This window comes from Pseudophryne corroboree, chromosome 4 (assembly GCF_028390025.1).
Source record: "Pseudophryne corroboree isolate aPseCor3 chromosome 4, aPseCor3.hap2, whole genome shotgun sequence".
NCBI lineage: Eukaryota > Metazoa > Chordata > Amphibia > Anura > Myobatrachidae > Pseudophryne > Pseudophryne corroboree.
The window spans coordinates 296,106,351-296,125,194 of record NC_086447.1 but is presented as its reverse complement, the minus strand read 5'-3'; the positions used below and the strand labels follow the sequence as shown (position 1 = coordinate 296,125,194).

Below are 18,844 nucleotides of genomic sequence, written 5' to 3'. Positions count from 1 at the left end.
ATATGGCAATACTTCCATATGCCTTTTGGAATCCGCATCACCTGACCACTGTCGCGTCCATAAACTTCTTCTGGCAGATATGGACATCGCACTTACTCTCGATGCCAGAGTGCAAACATCCCTCTGAGCATCTCGCATATAAAGAAACGCATCCTTTAATTGCTCTAGAGTCAATAAAATACTGTCCCTATCCAGGGTATCAATATTTTCAGTCAGGGAATCCAACCACACTACCCCAGCACTGCACATCCAGGCTGAGGCTATTGCTGGTCGGAGTATAACACCAGTATGCGTGTATATACTCTTCAGGGTAGTTTCCAGCCTCCTATCTGCTGGATCCTTGAGGGCGGCCGTATCTGGAGACGGCAACGCCACTTGTTTTGATAAACGTGTGAGCGCTTTATCCACCCTAGGGGGTGTTTCCCAGCGCGCCCTAACCTCTGGTGGGAAAGGGTATAATGCCAATAACTTCTTAGAAATTAGCAGTTTTCTATCTGGGTTAACCCACGCTTCATCACACACGTCATTCAATTCCTCTGATTCTGGAAAAGCTACAGGTAGTTTTTTCACCCCCCACATAATACCCCTTTTTGAGGTACCAGCAGTATCAGAGATCTGCAAAGCCTCCTTCATTGCCGTGATCATATAACGTGCGGCCCTATTGGAAAATACGTTTGTTTCTTCACCGTCGACACTAGATTCATCTGTGTCGGTACCTGTGTCGACTGACTGAGGTAAGGGACGTTTTACAGCCCCTGACGGTGTCTGAGACGCCTGAGCAGGTACTAACTGGTTTTCCGGCCGTCTCATTTCGTCAACTGACTTTTGTAATGTACTAACATTATCACGTAATTCCATAATTAAAGCCATCCATTCCGGTGTCGACTCCCTAGGGGGTGACATCACCATTACCGGCAATTGCTCCGCCTCCACACCAACATCGTCCTCATACATGTCGACACACACGTACCGACACACAGCAGACACACAGGGAATGCTCTTATCGAAGACAGGACCCCACTAGCCCTTTGGGGAGACAGAGGGAGAGTTTGCCAGCACACACCAAAAGCGCTATAAAATGTATATAAACAACCCTAAAAGGTGTTGTTTTTGTTATATGCGCTTTAAATATATAAATATCGCCAAAATATGCCCCCCTTCTCTTTGTTACCCTGTTTCTGTAGTGCAGTGCAGGGGAGAGTCCTGGGAGCCTTCCTCACAGCGGAGCTGAGCAGGAAAATGGCGCTGTGTGCTGAGGAGAATAAGCCCCGCCCCCTTTTCGGCGGGCTTTTCTCCCGGGTTTTGAGATATCTGGCCTGGGTTAAATACATACATATAGCCTCAATGGCTATATGTGATGTATTCTTTGCCATCAAAGGTATTAAATATTGCTGCCCAGGGCGCCCCCAGCAGCGCCCTGCACCCTCCGTGACCGTTCAGTGTGAAGTGTGTAGCAACAATGGCGCACAGCTGCAGTGCTGTGCGCTACCTTCATGAAGGCTGAAGAGCCTTCTGCCGCCTGTTTCCGGACCCTCGATCTTCAGCATCTGTAAGGGGGATCGGCGGCGCGGCTCCGGGACGAACCCCAGGGTGACCTGTGTTCCGACTCCCTCTGAAGCTATGTCCAGTAGCCTAAGACTCCAATCCATCCTGCACGCAGGTGAGTTGAAAATCTCTCCCCTAAGTCCCTCGATGCAGTGAGCCTGTTGCCAGCAGGACTCACTGAAAATAATAAACCTAAAAACTTTTTCTAAGCAGCTCTTTAGGAGAGCCACCTAGATTGCACCCTGCTCGGACGGGCACAAAAACCTAACTGAGGCTTGGAGGAGGGTCATAGGGGGAGGAGCCAGTACACACCATGTGATCCTAAAAGCTTGCTTTTGTGCCCTGTCTCCTGCGGAGCCGCTATTCCCCATGGTCCTGACGGAGTCCCCAGCATCCACTAGGACGTTAGAGAAACATTTTTTTCATGTTGTCATTATGGGGTATTGTGTGTAGAATTTTGAGGGGAAAAATGTATTTATTCCATTTTGGAATAAGGCTGTAACATAACAAAATGTGGAAAAAGTGAAGCGCTGTGAATACTTTCCGGATGCACTGTAGTTGTGCTTTAAAAAAAAGTGTACATTACATTTTATATATATGCTGTCTTGCATCATATCATCCAATATTGCCACAGACTGCTGGATGTAAGAAATTGTGCAGACAGACTAGAGGTTACTAACTGATCCTCCCAGTCATCATATAAATGATGAAAGCACAAGCATAGTCTTCTGAGCAAATACTGATGAATTTTATACACACTTTCCTGTTTCCATCACTGTTGTCAATAGCTAGGACACAAATGCAAGGGGTGAATCAGAGGGTAACTAAGACAACCAACCAGCAAACCACCACCGCCCACCCCCTTCTAAAACTACCTACAAATTTATTCAGTGTCACAAATAACAGGGAGAAAGTTGTGCAAATTAACTGTAGTTATTTGAAAATTCCTTGTCAACATGATTACCATCAGAAAAGACAACAATAATTAGTTATATCAAAATATAAAATAATAGTTTCCAAAAGGTAATTCTGATTATGTTGTTTAAATATAGTTTCCAATTAAGCAATAAATGCGTTACTTTAATGAAGTATGCACATAAAGCTCAATACAACAAGATGTACTGTGTAGTGGTCTGGATGTTAAGCCTCACCTCCTGTACTCATTATCTTCTAGCACATCACACCATGCAAGCACACAGAGGCCTCCGTTTAGTCACTAGCACAATAAGCTAATGACAGGAACAAATCAGCTAATTATAGTTTAAGGTAAGAGAGTCAATTTTACAGTTCACACGCAAAATATAAATCAAAGATGATAGACACACATACCAATATACCAAAACACAATCATTTTATTCTATTCCATCATACAATGATATTGCACTAGCTGCCAGGGAATGGCACCTTTTAATATTCTTGAATATTTGACGACTTCTTGAAAAAATACTTTTTGAGGGGTGTGGGTCATTTTTATAATCCTTGACTAGTGCTCAGAGAAAATGTTTAAGGTGTTCATTGATTTACAGTTCAGCATTAAGAAATTGGTGTGTTTTTTTTTTACTACAATTATTGTTTGAGTTAAAACAAATAAATCACCAGAAAGTTCCATTTTGAAAGGAACACCGGGACAGAGAAATCTATCATGATTACTAATGAAATCTTAAAGAGGTTGTTAACTAACATAACACAACCATTGATTGGTTTGTTCAGAAGGTAGGTACATGAATGTCTGCGTCAGCAAAAGGTTACAAGGGAAGTAGGACGTACAAAACTAATATCACCAAAAAATAAGAATTTACTTACCGATAATTCTATTTCTCGTAGTCCGTAGTGGATGCTGGGAACTCCGTAAGGACCATGGGGAATAGCGGCTCCGCAGGAGACTGGGCACAAAAAGAAAGCTTTAGGACTACCTGGTGTGCACTGGCTCCTCCCCCTATGACCCTCCTCCAAGCCTCAGTTAGGATACTGTGCCCGGACGAGCGTACACAATAAGGAAGGATTTTGAATCCCGGGTAAGACTCATACCAGCCACACCAATCACACCGTACAACTTGTGATATGAAACCCAGTTAACAGCATGATAACAGAGGAGCCTCTGAATAGATGGCTCACAACAAGAACCCGATTAGTTAACAATAACTATGTACAAGTATTGCAGACAATACGCACTTGGGATGGGCGCCCAGCATCCACTACGGACTACGAGAAATAGAATTATCGGTAAGTAAATTCTTATTTTCTCTGACGTCCTAGTGGATGCTGGGAACTCCGTAAGGACCATGGGGATTATATCAAAGCTCCCAAACGGGCGGGAGAGTGCGGATGACTCTGCAGCACCGAATGAGAGAACTCCCGGTCCTCCTCAGCCAGGGTATCAAATTCATAGAATTTTGCAAACGTGTTTGCCCCTGACCAAGTAGCTGCTCGGCAAAGTTGTAAAGCCGAGACCCCTCGGGCAGCCGCCCAAGATGAGCCCACCTTCCTTGTGGAATGGGCTTTTATTGATTTAGGCTGCGGTCATCCTACCGCAGAATGCGCCAGCTGAATAGTGCTACAAATCCAGCGCGCAATAGACTGCTTAGAAGCAGGAGCACCCAGCTTGTTGGGTGCCATCAGGATAAACAGCGAGTCAGTTTTCCTGACTCCAGCCGTCCTGGAAAAATAAAATTTTCAGGGCCCTGACTACTTCCAGCAACTTGGAATCCTCCAAGTCCCTAGTAGCCGCAGGCACCACAATAGGTTGGTTCAAGTGAAAACCTGAGACCACCTTTGGGAGAAACTGAGGACGAGTCCTCAACTCTGCCCTATCCATATAGAAAATCAGATAAGGCTTTTACATGACAAAGCCGCCAATTCTGACACACGCCTGGCCAAGGCCAAGGCCAACAGCATGACCACTTTCCACGCGAGATACTTTAGCTCCATGGTTTTAAGTGGCTCAACCAATGCGACTTTAGGAAATCCAACACCACGTTGAGATCCAAAAAGTGCCACAGGAGGCACAAAAGGAGGCTGAATATGTAGTACTCCTTTAACCAAAGTCTGAACTTCAGGCAGTGAAGCCAGTTATTTCTGGAAGAAAATCGACAGAGCCGAAATCTGGACCTTGATGGACCCCAATTTGAGGCCCAAACGTCACCCCTGCTTGCAGGAAGTGCAGGAATCGACATAGTTGAAATTCCTCCGTCGGGGCCTTCATGGCCTCCCACCAAGCAATAAATTTTCGCCAAACGCGGCGATAATGTCTTGCGGTGACATCCTTCCTGGCTATGATCAGGGTAGGGATGACTTCCTTCGGAATACCCTTTTCCTTTAGGATCCGGTGTTCTACCGCCATGCCGTCAAACGCAGCCGCGGTAAGTCTTGGAACAGACAGGGTCCCTGCTGCAGCAGGTCTTGTCTAAGCGGCAGAGGCCAAGGGTCCTCTGCCAGCATCTCTTGAAGTTCCGGGTACCAAGCTCTTCATGGCCAATCCGGAACCCCGAGTATGGTTTTCACTCCTCGCCTTCTTATTATTCTCAGTACCTTGGGTATGAGAGGTAGAGGAGGAGACACATAAACCGACTGGTACACCCACGGTGTCACTAGAGCGTCCCCAGCGATCGCCTGAGGGTCCCTTGACCTGGCGCAATATCTTTTCAACTTCTTGTTGAGGCGGGACGCCATCATGTCCACCCGTGGTCATTCCCAACGGTTTACCCGCATTTGGAAAACTTCTGAATGAAGTCCCCATTCTCCTGGGTGTAGGTCGCCCATCGGAGAATCCTTGTGGCTTCTGCCATCGCCATCCTGCTTCTTGTGCCGCCCTGTCTGTTTACATGGGCGACCGCCGTGATGTCGTCTGATTGGATCAGTACCGGCTGGTTCTGAAGCAGGGGCCTTGCTTGGCTTAGGGCATTGTAAATGGCCCTTCGCTGCAGAATATTTATGTGAAGCGAAATCTCCTTGGAAATTTCTTCCCTGTGCGACTACACCCCAGCCCTGAAGGCTGGCATCCGTGGTCACCAGGACCCAGTCCTGTATTCCGAATCTGCGGCCCTCTAGTAGATGAGCCCTCTGCAGCCACCACAGCAGCGACACCCTGTTTCTTGCTGACAGGGTTATCCGCTGTTGTATCTGTAGATGGGACCCGGACCATTAGTCCCACAGGTCCCACTGGAACGTCCTTGCGTGGAGTCTTCCGAATGGAATTATGCTTCGTATGAAGCTACCATTTTTCCCAGGACTCGTGTGCATTAATGTACCGACACCTGTCCTGGTTATAGGATGTCTCTGACTAGAGATGACAACTCCTCGGCTTTTTCCACTGGAAGAAACACTCTTTTCTGGTCTGCGTTCAGAAACATTTCCAGGAACAGAAGACGTGTCGTCGGGACCAGCTGTGACTTTGGAATATTGAGAATCCAGTCGTGCTGTTGTAGCACTTCCCGAGAGAGTGCTACCCCCACTACCAACTGTTCTTTGGACCTCGCCTTTATCAGGAGATCGTCCAAGTACGGGATAATAAAAACTTCCTTCTTGCGAAGGAGTATCATCAATTCTGCCATTACCTAGGTAAAGACCTTCGGTGCCGTGGACAACTCCACCGGCCGCGTCTGGAACTGATAGCGACAGTCCTGTACCACATATCTGAGGTACTCCTGGTGAGGAGGGTAAATGGGGACATGCAGGTACGCATCCTTGATGTCCAGGGAGACCCTGTAATCCCCATCGTCCAGGCTCGTAATATCCGCCCTGAGCGATTCCATCTTGAACTTGAATCTTCTGATATAAAAGTTCAAGTATTTTAATTTCAAGATGGGTCTCACCGAAACGTTTCGGTACCACAACCACTGTGGAATAGTAACCCCTTCCTTGCTGAAGGAGGGGCACCTTGACAATCACTTGTTGTGATTATAGTGTTGAATATCCACCAACACCGTCTCCCTGGCAGAGGGAGGTGCCGGTAAGGCAGATTTTAGGAAACGGCGGGGGGAAGAACGTCTCGAACTCCAGCCTGTACCCCTGAGATACTACTTGAAGGACCCAGGGATCCATGTGAGAGAGCCCATTGTCCGCTGAAATTTCTGAGACGGGCCCCCACCGTACCCGGGTCCGCCTGAGCAGCCCCCGCACCATGCTGTGGACCTACCGGACGCAGGGAGGATTTCTGCTCTTGGGAACTAGCTGTGTGTTGCAGCTTTTTCCTCTACCTTTGCCTCTCGGCAGAAAGGATGAGCCTCTAGCCCTCTTGCTTTTCTGGGGCCGAAAAGGACTGTACTTGATGATACGGTGCTTTCTTTTGTTGTGGGGTAGCCTGTGGCAAAAAAATCGATTTCCCAACAGTAGCTGTGGAAACGAGGTCTGAAAAACCAACCCCAAACAGTTTTACCCCCTTATAGGGCAACTTCCATGTGCCGATTCGAGTCGGCATCGCCTGACCATTGCCAAGTCCATAACCCCCGTCTGGCGGCAATGGACCTAGCGCTTATTTTTTATGCCAGCCGGCAAATATCCCTCTGTGCATCACGTATGTATAAGACCACGTCTTTTATATGCTCTATTTTCAGCAAAATATTGTCCCTATCCATAGTTATTTTCCGACAGGGAATCTGACCACGCAGCGGGAGCACTGCACATCCATGCCGAAGCAACGGCTGGTCGCAATATAATGCCCTAGTGTGTGACTATATCTAATAGGGTAACCTCCTGCTTTCTATCAGCAGGTCCCTTCAGGGCGGCCGTATCCGGAGACGGTAGTGCCACCTTTTCTGATAAGCGTGTATGCGCTGTATCTACCCTATGGGGTGTTTCCCCGCGTGACCTATCCTCTGGCGGGAAAGGATACGCTGCCAATAACCGTTTTAGAAATTATCAATTTCTTACCGGGGGAAGACCACTCTTCCTCACACACCTCATTTAATTTCTCAGATGCAGGAAAAACTACTAATAGTTTTCTCTCACCAAACACAATACCCTTTTATGTGGTACCTGGGGTATAATCATAAATGTGTAATACATTTTTCATTGCCTCAATCCTGTAACGGGTGGACCTATTTGGAGGGTACACCAGTCTCATCGACGTCGACACTGGAGTCAGTATCCGTGTCGACATCTGTGTCTGTTATCTGAGGTAGCGGGCGATTTTAGAGCCCCCCATGACATTTGAGACGCTGGAACAGGCACAAGCTGAGTAGCCGGCTGTTCTGTGTCGTCGACCTTTTATGTAAGGAGTTGACACTTTCACGTAATCTTTCCATAAGTTCAACCACACCGGTGTCGACCCCGCAGGGGGTGACAACATATTTACAGGCATTCGCTCCGCCTCCACCTCATTATCCTCCAAATACCTGTCGACACAGCCGTACCGACACACAGCACACACACAGGGAATGCTCTGATAGAGGACAGGACCACACAAAGCCCTTTGGGGAGACAGAGGGAGAGTATGCCAGCACACACCAGGGCGCTATATATCACAGGGATAGCACCTATAAAAAGTGTTTTCCCTTATAGCTGCATATATATATGTATACTGCACCTAAATTGTGCCCCCCCTCTCTTTTTAACCCTTTCTGTAGTGTATTAACTGCAGGGGAGAGCCAGGGAGCTTCCCTCCAACGGAGCTGTGAGGGAAAAATGGCGCCAGTGTGCTGAGGAGATAGCTCCGCCCCTTTTTCGCGGACTTTTCTCACGCATTTTTATGGATTCTGGAAGGGATTAATGTACATCCATATAGCCCTGGGGGTTATATGTGATGTATTTTTGCCAGCCAAGGTGTTAATATTGCTGCTCAGGGCGCCCCCCCCCAGCGCCCTGCACCAATCAGTGACCGCAGTGTGAGGTGTGCATGAGGAGCAATGGCGCACAGCTGCAGTGCTGTGCGCTACCTTGATGAAGACTGATGTCTTCTGCCGCCGATTTTCCGGACCTCTTCTTGCTTCTGGCTCTGTAAGGGGGCCGGCGGCGCGGCTCTGGGACCGGACTCCGAGGCTGGGCCTGTGTTCGATCCCTCTGGAGCTAATGGTGTCCAGTAGCCTAAGAAGCCCAAGCTGGCTGCAAGCAGGCAGGTTCGCTTCTTCTCCCCTTAGTCCCTCGATGCAGTGAGCCTGTTGCCAGCAGGTCTCACTGAAAATAAAAAACCTAAAACTAACTTTTATCTAAGAAGCTCAGGAGAGCCCCCTAGATTGCACCCTGCTCGGTCGGGCACAAAAATCTAACTGAGGCTTGGAGGAGGGTCATAGGGGGAGGAGCCAGTGCACACCAGGTAGTCCTAAAGCTTTCTTTTTGTGCCCAGTCTCCTGCGGAGCCGCTATTCCCCATGGTCCTTACGGAGTTCCCAGCATCCACTAGGACGTCAGAGAAACCCAGGTTTCCAGATACAGTTTCAACTCGGGCCAGACCATGTTTATACTGCACATTGGACCCAATTTATTCCTAGGTCAGCCCCATTAATACCCCTTTCACACCGCACAAATAACCCGATATCAACCCGGCATATTGCCGGGTCGACACAAGTCAGCGTGCGGTGTGAAAGCGCCATGTCGGAAATCCCGGGTCGCCTGACCTGGCAATTCAACCCGGGAATAAAAGCAGTGTTATTCCCGGGTTGAATACTGGGTCAATGGCAGCGTAAACGGGCTCCCTGGTCGATGCAACCCGGCACCCGTTCACTACAACAGAGAGAGGCGGCGCAGAGATGATCTCATCTTACAGTGTCAGCTACGCCCCCTGCCGCTATGGCAACCCGCCTGGCATATTGCTGGGTCAGGGAAGCCAGCAGCAGCGTCCAATGCCGGATCCCACCCGGGAAGGACCCGTTTCCAATTCCCGGGTGGGACCCGGCATTGGCAGTGTGAAAGGGGTATTACATTGAACCCAGGGCTGCTTTGCATGTCACTAACAGACCCTCCCTTGAGGTGGACCTCTGTATACACAGCCAATCACCAGCTTTTAAGCATAACCCAGGTCAAATAACCCAGGTCGAGCTGTTTACACTGCACCGTTACCAGGGTCCAACCTGGATCGGATTCCCTGGTCAATCGACCTGGGTTATTTTACAAGGACCCTTTTACACCAAGTTGTGACCTGGGTAGACCCAGCAATAACCCGGGTCAATGCTTGGTGTAGAGGTATAAATCACCATTTTCGGGTACAAATGTTTTCATGCATTTTGGATTGGGACTCAATGGGGAGGTTCTGACAGAGCCTCACATGCTATTATAACATGTTATCAAGAAATGAGAGCTTGCTTGTTGCTTCCATCCCATAGAAGTTTTCCTCCCGTAATTACCCATAATGAGATAGACTCCACTGCACTTAGGGGGGAGATGTACTAAGTGGTGATAAAAGTGTAGAAGTGAGCCATTAGACAAGTTGCCCATGGCAACCAATCAGCATTGACGCAACATTTATAATTCACATACTATAAAAGTATACAGAGCAGCTGATTGGTTGCCATGGGCAACTTCTCCACTGGCTCACTTCCCACTTTTATCACTGTTTAGTACATCTCCACCTTAATTGAAGTTCCCCTCTGTACTCAATGTATCCTATGTATAAAAACATTGGAGAATGGCATGAGACAGGAGATTGCACACAGCAAAGGGAATTTAGGACAATTCAAGAGGGAGCTCCTTAAAGAGAACCAGTTACCATAACAAACGGCAAAATATCCTTTTGAGGTTGGAAAAATGTGCCTTGTGTTACACAAGGTTATAAAAGTTATTTTTTTGGGAAAAAAATATTTCTTTCAAAAAAAAAAAAACTTGTCCTGATTGTAGACCTGTATCTCTCACTTTATGGCAGTCTAGAGACTACTTACCTACATGACTGAGGACAGAAACAAACAAACACAGCATAGCTTTCCATCAATTGATTTAACATCTGGATAAAATTGAGGTTGAGTGCTACATTTACAAGCTAGTCTATTCAGACAGATAAGCAAAGACCCCTGACTACTCCTTAAGTGAAAATGGTCTCCTATTGTTCTCTGTGGAAGTTTCAAAAATAATTATATAAGCAGATTAATAACTGTATTGGTATAAAATGCATTACCTATATCCTGTGAGGTTTTTTAGGTAAATAGGACTGTGAGGAGAGGTAGGTTAAAATTAGTGATGAGCGAGGTTCGGTTTTACTCGGTTTTACTCGGTTCTCAAAACGGCATCTTATTGGCTATCCAAAACACGTGACATCCGTGAGCCAATAAGATGCCGTTTTGAGAACCGAGTAAAACCGAGTAAAACCGAATCCGCTCATCACTAGTTAAAATACTAATAAAAACCATTATATCAAGGATTTATCTTTGATATAAACCATATATGCAACTTCACATTAATGAGCAATACGTCAAGTGTACAATTACAAAATTATACTTTTTTTATGGCACCACAATTATTTTCCACACAAGAAAACATACAAAATTATTTCAGACATGAGCCATAACTTCAATATAAAAGGTTCATTAGAGAACAATAATGAATAATATATGACTTCAGCACATGCTAAAATGGTAACCAGATTATAGTTTTGCATTACTAACATATATGCAAAAACCTTCCTTACTTTAGGTTGGATTCTCTTGGGTTGGTTCTTCTTACTAAACTTCTCTTTCATTTCCTGTAAAAGAACCTTCATCTTTTTGCCATCTGGAGTATTCATATATTTCGGGCTCAGATGAAGGTAACAGTACCACTTGGCAGAATCAAAGCCCCAATGGCAGGTTCTTTTATCTGGCGACCGATGAGAGTGCATGACAAAAGTCTGTGTTGAGAACATCCCATAACATTCCAAACACTGAATGCAAGGGGTGTCAGGCTGGCTGTAGAGTTGAGGTGCAAATAAACCTTGGCACTTTCCTAAACAATCATGTTCAACTTCAAAGGCACTACCCGTTTCCTTTAATTGAGCCAAAGAGTTTTTTGCCGGCAACAAGCTGCCATTTTGTGGAAAAGAATGTGGTCGCAAAAGAGCATTGCATAGTCTCTGGGCATCTGTCAAAGTGATCAGTCCACAAGATGGAGCATTAAAAGGAAGAATTCCCAAAACTTTTAAAATGTGAAGCTGGTCTGATGTACAACGTGAGCAGTATATGTACATTTCATCGCACACAATATTAATCTGCTGAAGTGAGAAGTCTCTCAGAACAGAGTTTAAGACTTGAGGAAGGCAGAGTCTTTTCTCACCTCCCACCATAAAACAAGAAATCGATTCTCCCTCCAGATCTGTCTGGGTGAGCTCTGTTGAACTGTCTGATGGAATGAGAAGTGGCCCAGGGTGAATCTGTGGGGATGGAAGAGGCAAGAATACAGTTGGGGACATATTTTCTTGTGAAAACCGAGCAGAAAATGCAGCAGGTCCACCCAGCGAACTCCGGCTGCTTAAATTGAACTGTGCCAATGTATGTTTCAGTCCAGGGTTCATCTCAGAAGATCTACTGAGTGTTACACTTGCTGATTTGACACCATCTTTAGTCTCCTCTATGGCAGTGTCTTTATAGTCCTCTATTTCCATTTTGATTGCTATAACCTTATTTGCAACATTAGGAACTTCTGCATTAATATCAATTTCCTTTGCCAGTTTTTTTAGTGGTGGGCTACCATCATCCCCCATATTTGCACTTCCTTTGGAAAACAAATTTCAAAAAGTTCAGGTCTACCGACTTTTAATCTCTAGAGGCCATCATCATATCAATAAATAAAATATAACCAAATTTTGGGTAAGTGCTAGAACAAATCCATGCTACATTATTTATATGAAATATATATAGTCAGGCAATAAAAAATAAAAAAACAATGTGCCTACATTTGCAGGTCCTCTGCAATGACACAATAAAAACAAAAATATAAATTAATTGGTAGTTGGAAAATAAAAATCCCAAATCTTCAACCAGCGAGGAGTGCAGTGTGCAATATAATTATAAAGTGCGCATGTACTGTTAATTTTACTTTAACCTAAGTAGAATGACTATATATATTTTCCTATATATATTTTTTATTTTATTTAATCAATATCTATTTTACAAAAACTGCATCCACGTTGCAACAGAGAGCGAAGTCAGTTGGTAAAATGAAGATCTAATGGCGACAGTGCTTCCAGCAATGTAGTTTCTAGGATCCAGTTAACACGAGTTATTTCTAAACATATATCCAAGAATTAAAAGCACTCCTCTTCTGCAGGTGTGTTATTTCAGAAAGCCATATCTTTATCTAGAAAAACAAAAGGAAGACATATGTGCTTTACATGGTCAAGGTCAAATTATTAAAACGCACATAAGCATTATCAAATATACAAGGCATCTTTACATCTAAATAACTGAAATCTACATTTACAAAATACCCTTTTCAGACATTACAATGATGGCGTAGGGGTTAACAAAATATAGGCTAACGTTGGCTTTCAACAGAAGGTCATAATGATTATCCTTTGTGTTAGATTTTACATTTTTTCAGGCATATCAATCGGCATGCCAAGCCTCCATGCCTCGCTTTTTCTAGTGTAAAAGCCATGCCGGATTACTGTGGGTGCTGCAAGCTGTATTTCAAACACCCAATAAGGACGCGTTTAATGGCAAATAGCAAAATGTGAACGTGACACCGAGCTTAATCACATAAAATTCTTGCTTAAACTCAATAATTGGAAAGAAAGAAAACAGAAATCTTGCTGAAGACTGTCATGTGATAATGTTATGTAGTCAGCTTACAGTTCACTGCAGTCCAGTAGGAAGCTGATAACTCAGCTAGAGATGCTGATGGCAGGACCCCAGGAAGGAGCTTCCTCCATCCCTGCCTGACTGTGCAACTGTTAATATCACCATCTCACCCCTAGGCATTTAACTCTGTCCTCCCTACATGGTTAAAGGAACCAGGTTACAATCCATGCAGATGTGGGATGAGTGAGTGATCATGAAGATCTGATTAATTATGCTAGTCCCCTATAGTGTTGGAAGCATGGGGAGTTATACAAAGGAGAAAAAAAATAATCATATATTTTGACGAAACCAATAAATAAAAGCAAAAATAGCATGCTATTAGCAGACCCTCTATCCGTCACTGGCTGTACAGAATATAAGGGCAGTTACTGTCAACATGGACATTTTAATGCATGTTAAATTAATCAGATGGAACAATCGTTTAAACATGGTCACATCTGACAACCAGAGTTACTAACTGGGCATTCCAAGACAGTGGTAAAACAATAGCACCAAAAGTGAGTGTGCCATTCATCCTCTAGCACTTAACATGATGATGATCAATAATCTAATCCTGCACTGTTTACAGTGTACCATAGTGTCATTAATGAAGCAGGGAGGAAACAATAAGCTAGGGAATCCCCATACCAAACAGGCATTTAATTCTACAAGCAGACAATCAATGACTGATGCTTGAAAGTCTAATGTGATGTCTGTCACAAACAATAACCACTGGGGATGCCCAATCGCTGTCCAGTACCGTGACCACTGGTAGACACACACACACACACAGAACACAGCTGCTAGTCCTCCTACCCCCTACACTGGGAATGCTTTTCTCTGCAAATAATGCTGCACACCCCACTCTCTGGACAATACAGCAGCATGAGCACATGGGGCAGCTCACCTGCACCACTGCCAACCCCTGCCCATCACTGTCTTACGCCAGCACAGGTGGTAACAGTATGTTCTTTCAGAAGACTCACAGACACCATCGCCAAGGGCCACACGCTGGCCCTTCGCTGCTGCCTGCGACTGACCATTGGGCAGGTGTGCTAGGGACTGCCCCCTCTGGGGATCTCCCACAGCCCTGTCCAGCCCTCCTGCCACCGAGCCCACGGGCGGCTGTGTTACCTTGGCAGCTCTGGCCATTCCGATCCTGCTCCGGTGTCAGCGCTGCTCTGGCTCGGTGTCAGGCTACCAGTGCCTCCCCTCCCGGGATACGGCCCGTGACGTCACCGCTGCACACGAGCCTCCTCCCTCCCGCTGTCTATCGACTCAGTCTGCGGGGCTCTCTGCCGCCTGGACGCAGGAAGCGGTGACGTCAGCAGGAGGGGGTGGAGCGGGGGCGAGGGGGTGAGGAGAGGGCAGACGCGCCTGTCACATGATGCATGTGTGTATGTCTCCTTCTGCTGCTGCTGCTGCTGTCACACGGTGTATGTGTGTGTGTATCTCTCTAATTCTGCGGCGAGTCACAGTGCTGTCTGCTGCTGCATGTGTTTGTGTATGTCTCTGCTGCTGTCACATGATGCATGTGTGTGTGTGACTGTCTCTGCAGCTGTTGTCATATGATGCATGTCTCCTTCTGCTGCTGCTGCTGTCACACGGTGTATGTGTGTGTATCTCTCGTTCTGCGGCGAGTCACAGTGCTGTCTGCTGCTGCATGTGTTTGTGTATGTCTCTGCTGCTGTCACATGATGTGTGTGTGTGATTGTCTCTGCAGCTGTTGTCATGATGCATATTATATGTGTATGTTGCTGCTGAATGTGTGTGTGTGTGTGTGTGCTGCTGTCACATGATGCATATGTGTGTGACTGTATATCTCTGCAGCTGCTGTCACATGATGCATGTGTGTGTATGTCTGCTGCTGTCACGTGATGCATATGTGTGACTGTATATCTCTGCAGCTGCTGTTACATGATACATGTGTGTACATGTTTCTCTGCTACTGGGAAACATGCTTATTAAGGCTCAGCCAGCACAAGTTCACCTACTAGTCCATGTGTAGCACTTTGCTGAGACTTGTGACTGGAGTCCTTAGGCTACAGCCACACGGACCCTGCTTTGCCGCAAGGAGATTGCACATGGCCACACATGTGCAGCAGTCCCGCCGCCTCCAGCTCCGACCGCAGAGCCAGATGACAAGACGGCGGGATTTCAATGAGAACACATGCATTTCAATGTATGTGTAAACTAGAGATGAGCGGGTTCGGTTTCTCTGAATCCGAACCCGCCAGAACTTCATGTTTTTTTTCACGGGTCCGAGCGACTCGGATCTTCCCGCCTTGCTCGGTTAACCCGAGCGCGCCCGAACGTCATCATGACGCTGTCGGATTCTCGCGAGGCTCGGATTCTATCGCGAGACTCGGATTCTATATAAGGAGCCGCGCGTCGCCGCCATTTTCACACGTGCATTGAGATTGATAGGGAGAGGACGTGGCTGGCGTCCTCTCCATTTAGATTATAAGAGACTGAGAGAGATTTACTGGAGCTGACTAGGAGGAGTACTGTTACTGTAGAAGTGTAGAGACTGAGTGGAGAGAGTTTACTAGTGAGGACAGTGCAGTTTACTTTATAATCCGTTCTCTGCCTGAAAAAAGCGATACACAGCACACAGTGACTCAGTCACATACCATATCTGTGTGCACTGCTCAGGCTCAGGCCAGTGTGCTGCATCATCTATTATCTATATATAATATTATATATATCTGTCTGACTGCTCAGCTCACACAGCTTATAATTGTGGGGGAGACTGGGGAGCACTACTGCAGTGCCAGTTATAGGTTATAGCAGGAGCCAGGAGTACATAATATATTATATAGTGAGTGACCACCAGACACACAGTGCAGTTTATTTAATATATCCGTTCTCTGCCTGAAAAAAGCGATACACACAGTGACTCAGTCAGTCACATACCATATCTGTGTGCACTGCTCAGGCTCAGGCCAGTGTGCTGCATCATCTATATATATTATATATCTGTCTGACTGCTCAGCTCACACAGCTTATAATTGTGGGGGAGACTGGGGAGCACTACTGCAGTGCCAGTTATAGGTTATAGCAGGAGCCAGGAGTACATAATATTATATTAAAATTAAACAGTGCACACTTTTGCTGCAGGAGTGCCACTGCCAGTGTGACTAGTGACCAGTGACCTGACCACCAGTATATATAATATTAGTAGTATACTATCTCTTTATCAACAACCAGTCTATATTAGCAGCAGACACAGTACAGTGCGGTAGTTCACGGCTGTGGCTACCTCTGTGTCGGCACTCGGCAGCCCGTCCATAATTGTATATACCACCTAACCGTGGTTTTTTTTTCTTTCTTTATACATACATACTAGTTACGAGTATACTATCTCTTTATCAACCAGTCTATATTAGCAGCAGACACAGTACAGTGCGGTAGTTCACGGCTGTGGCTACCTCTGTGTCGGCACTCGGCAGCCCGTCCATAATTGTATATACCACCTAACCGTGGGTTTTTTTTCTTTCTTTATACATACATACTAGTTACGAGTATACTATCTCTTTATCAACCAGTCTATATATTAGCAGCAGACACAGTACAGTGCGGTAGTTCACGGCTGTGGCTACCTCTGTGTCGGCACTCGGCAGCCCGTCCATAATTGTATATACCACCTAACCGTGGTTTTTTTTTCTTTCTTTATACATACATACTAGTTACGAGTATACTATCTCTTTATCAACCAGTCTATATATTAGCAGCAGACACAGTACAGTGCGGTAGTTCACGGCTGTGGCTACCTCTGTGTCGGCACTCGGCAGCCCGTCCATAATTGTATATACCACCTAACCGTGGTTTTTTTTTCTTTCTTTATACATACATACTAGTTACGAGTATACTATCTCTTTATCAACCAGTCTATATATTAGCAGCAGACACAGTACAGTGCGGTAGTTCACGGCTGTGGCTACCTCTGTGTCGGCACTCGGCAGCCCGTCCATAATTGTATATACCACCTAACCGTGGTTTTTTTTTCTTTCTTTATACATACATACTAGTTACGAGTATACTATCTCTTTATCAACCAGTCTATATATTAGCAGCAGACACAGTACAGTGCGGTAGTTCACGGCTGTGGCTACCTCTGTGTCGGCACTCGGCAGCCCGTCCATAATTGTATATACCACCTAACCGTGTTTTTTTTTTCTTTCTTTATACATACATACTAGTTACGAGTATACTATCTCTTTATCAACCAGTCTATATATTAGCAGCAGACACAGTACAGTGCGGTAGTTCACGGCTGTGGCTACCTCTGTGTCGGCACTCGGCAGCCCGTCCATAATTGTATATACCACCTAACCGTGGTTTTTTTTTCTTTCTTTATACATACATACTAGTTACGAGTATACTATCTCTTTATCAACCAGTCTATATATTAGCAGCAGACACAGTACAGTGCGGTAGTTCACGGCTGTGGCTACCTCTGTGTCGGCACTCGGCAGCCCGTCCATAATTGTATATACCACCTAACCGTGTTTTTTTTTTCTTTCTTTATACATACATACTAGTTACGAGTATACTATCTCTTTATCAACCAGTCTATATATTAGCAGCAGACACAGTACAGTGCGGTAGTTCACGGCTGTGGCTACCTCTGTGTCGGCACTCGGCAGCCCGTCCATAATTGTATACTAGTATCCAATCCATCCATCTCCATTGTTTACCTGAGGTGCCTTTTAGTTGTGCCTATTAAAATATGGAGAACAAAAATGTTGAGGTTCCAAAATTAGGGAAAGATCAAGATCCACTTCCACCTCGTGCTGAAGCTGCTGCCACTAGTCATGGCCGAGACGATGAAATGCCAGCAACGTCGTCTGCCAAGGCCGATGCCCAATGTCATAGTACAGAGCATGTCAAATCCAAAACACCAAATATCAGTAAAAAAAGGACTCCAAAACCTAAAATAAAATTGTCGGAGGAGAAGCGTAAACTTGCCAATATGCCATTTACCACACGGAGTGGCAAGGAACGGCTGAGGCCCTGGCCTATGTTCATGGCTAGTGGTTCAGCTTCACATGAGGATGGAAGCACTCAGCCTCTCGCTAGAAAAATGAAAAGACTCAAGCTGGCAAAAGCAGCACAGCAAAGAACTGTGCATTCTTCGAAATCCCAAATCCACAAGCAGAGTCCAATTGTGTCGGTTGCGATGCCTGACCTTCCCAACACTGGACGTGAAGAGCATGCGCCTTCCACCATTTGCACGCCCCCTGCAAGTGCTGGAAGGAGCACCCGCAGTCCAGTTCCTGATAGTCAGATTGAAGATGTCAGTGTTGAAGTACACCAGGATGAGGAGGATATGGGTGTTGCTGGCGCTGGGGAGGAAATTGACCAGGAGGATTCTGATGGTGAGGTGGTTTGTTTAAGTCAGGCACCCGGGGAGACACCTGTTGTCCGTGGGAGGAATATGGCCGTTGACATGCCAGGTGAAAATACCAAAAAAATCAGCTCTTCGGTGTGGAGGTATTTCACCAGAAATGCGGACAACAGGTGTCAAGCCGTGTGTTCCCTTTGTCAAGCTGTAATAAGTAGGGGTAAGGACGTTAACCACCTCGGAACATCCTCCCTTATACGTCACCTGCAGCGCATTCA

The 18,844-nt window shown here is 45.9% G+C and overlaps 1 protein-coding gene across 1 annotated transcript in view; it reads right to left on the bottom strand.

Annotated features, from left to right (window-relative positions):
* The window catches only part of SKIL (SKI like proto-oncogene), a 106,745-nt gene extending 91,902 nt beyond the window's left edge, over positions 1-14,843 (bottom strand). Inside the window, exons 1-2 of the mRNA XM_063916223.1 lie at positions 14,354-14,843; positions 11,095-12,737 (exon numbers count right to left, since the gene is read on the bottom strand). Of these exons, the coding sequence (XP_063772293.1) occupies positions 11,095-12,141 (1,047 nt within the window). The 5' untranslated portion in view covers positions 12,142-12,737; positions 14,354-14,843. The remainder of the gene's footprint in view (positions 1-11,094; positions 12,738-14,353) is intronic.
* Between the last annotated feature and the right edge of the window lie 4,001 nt (positions 14,844-18,844).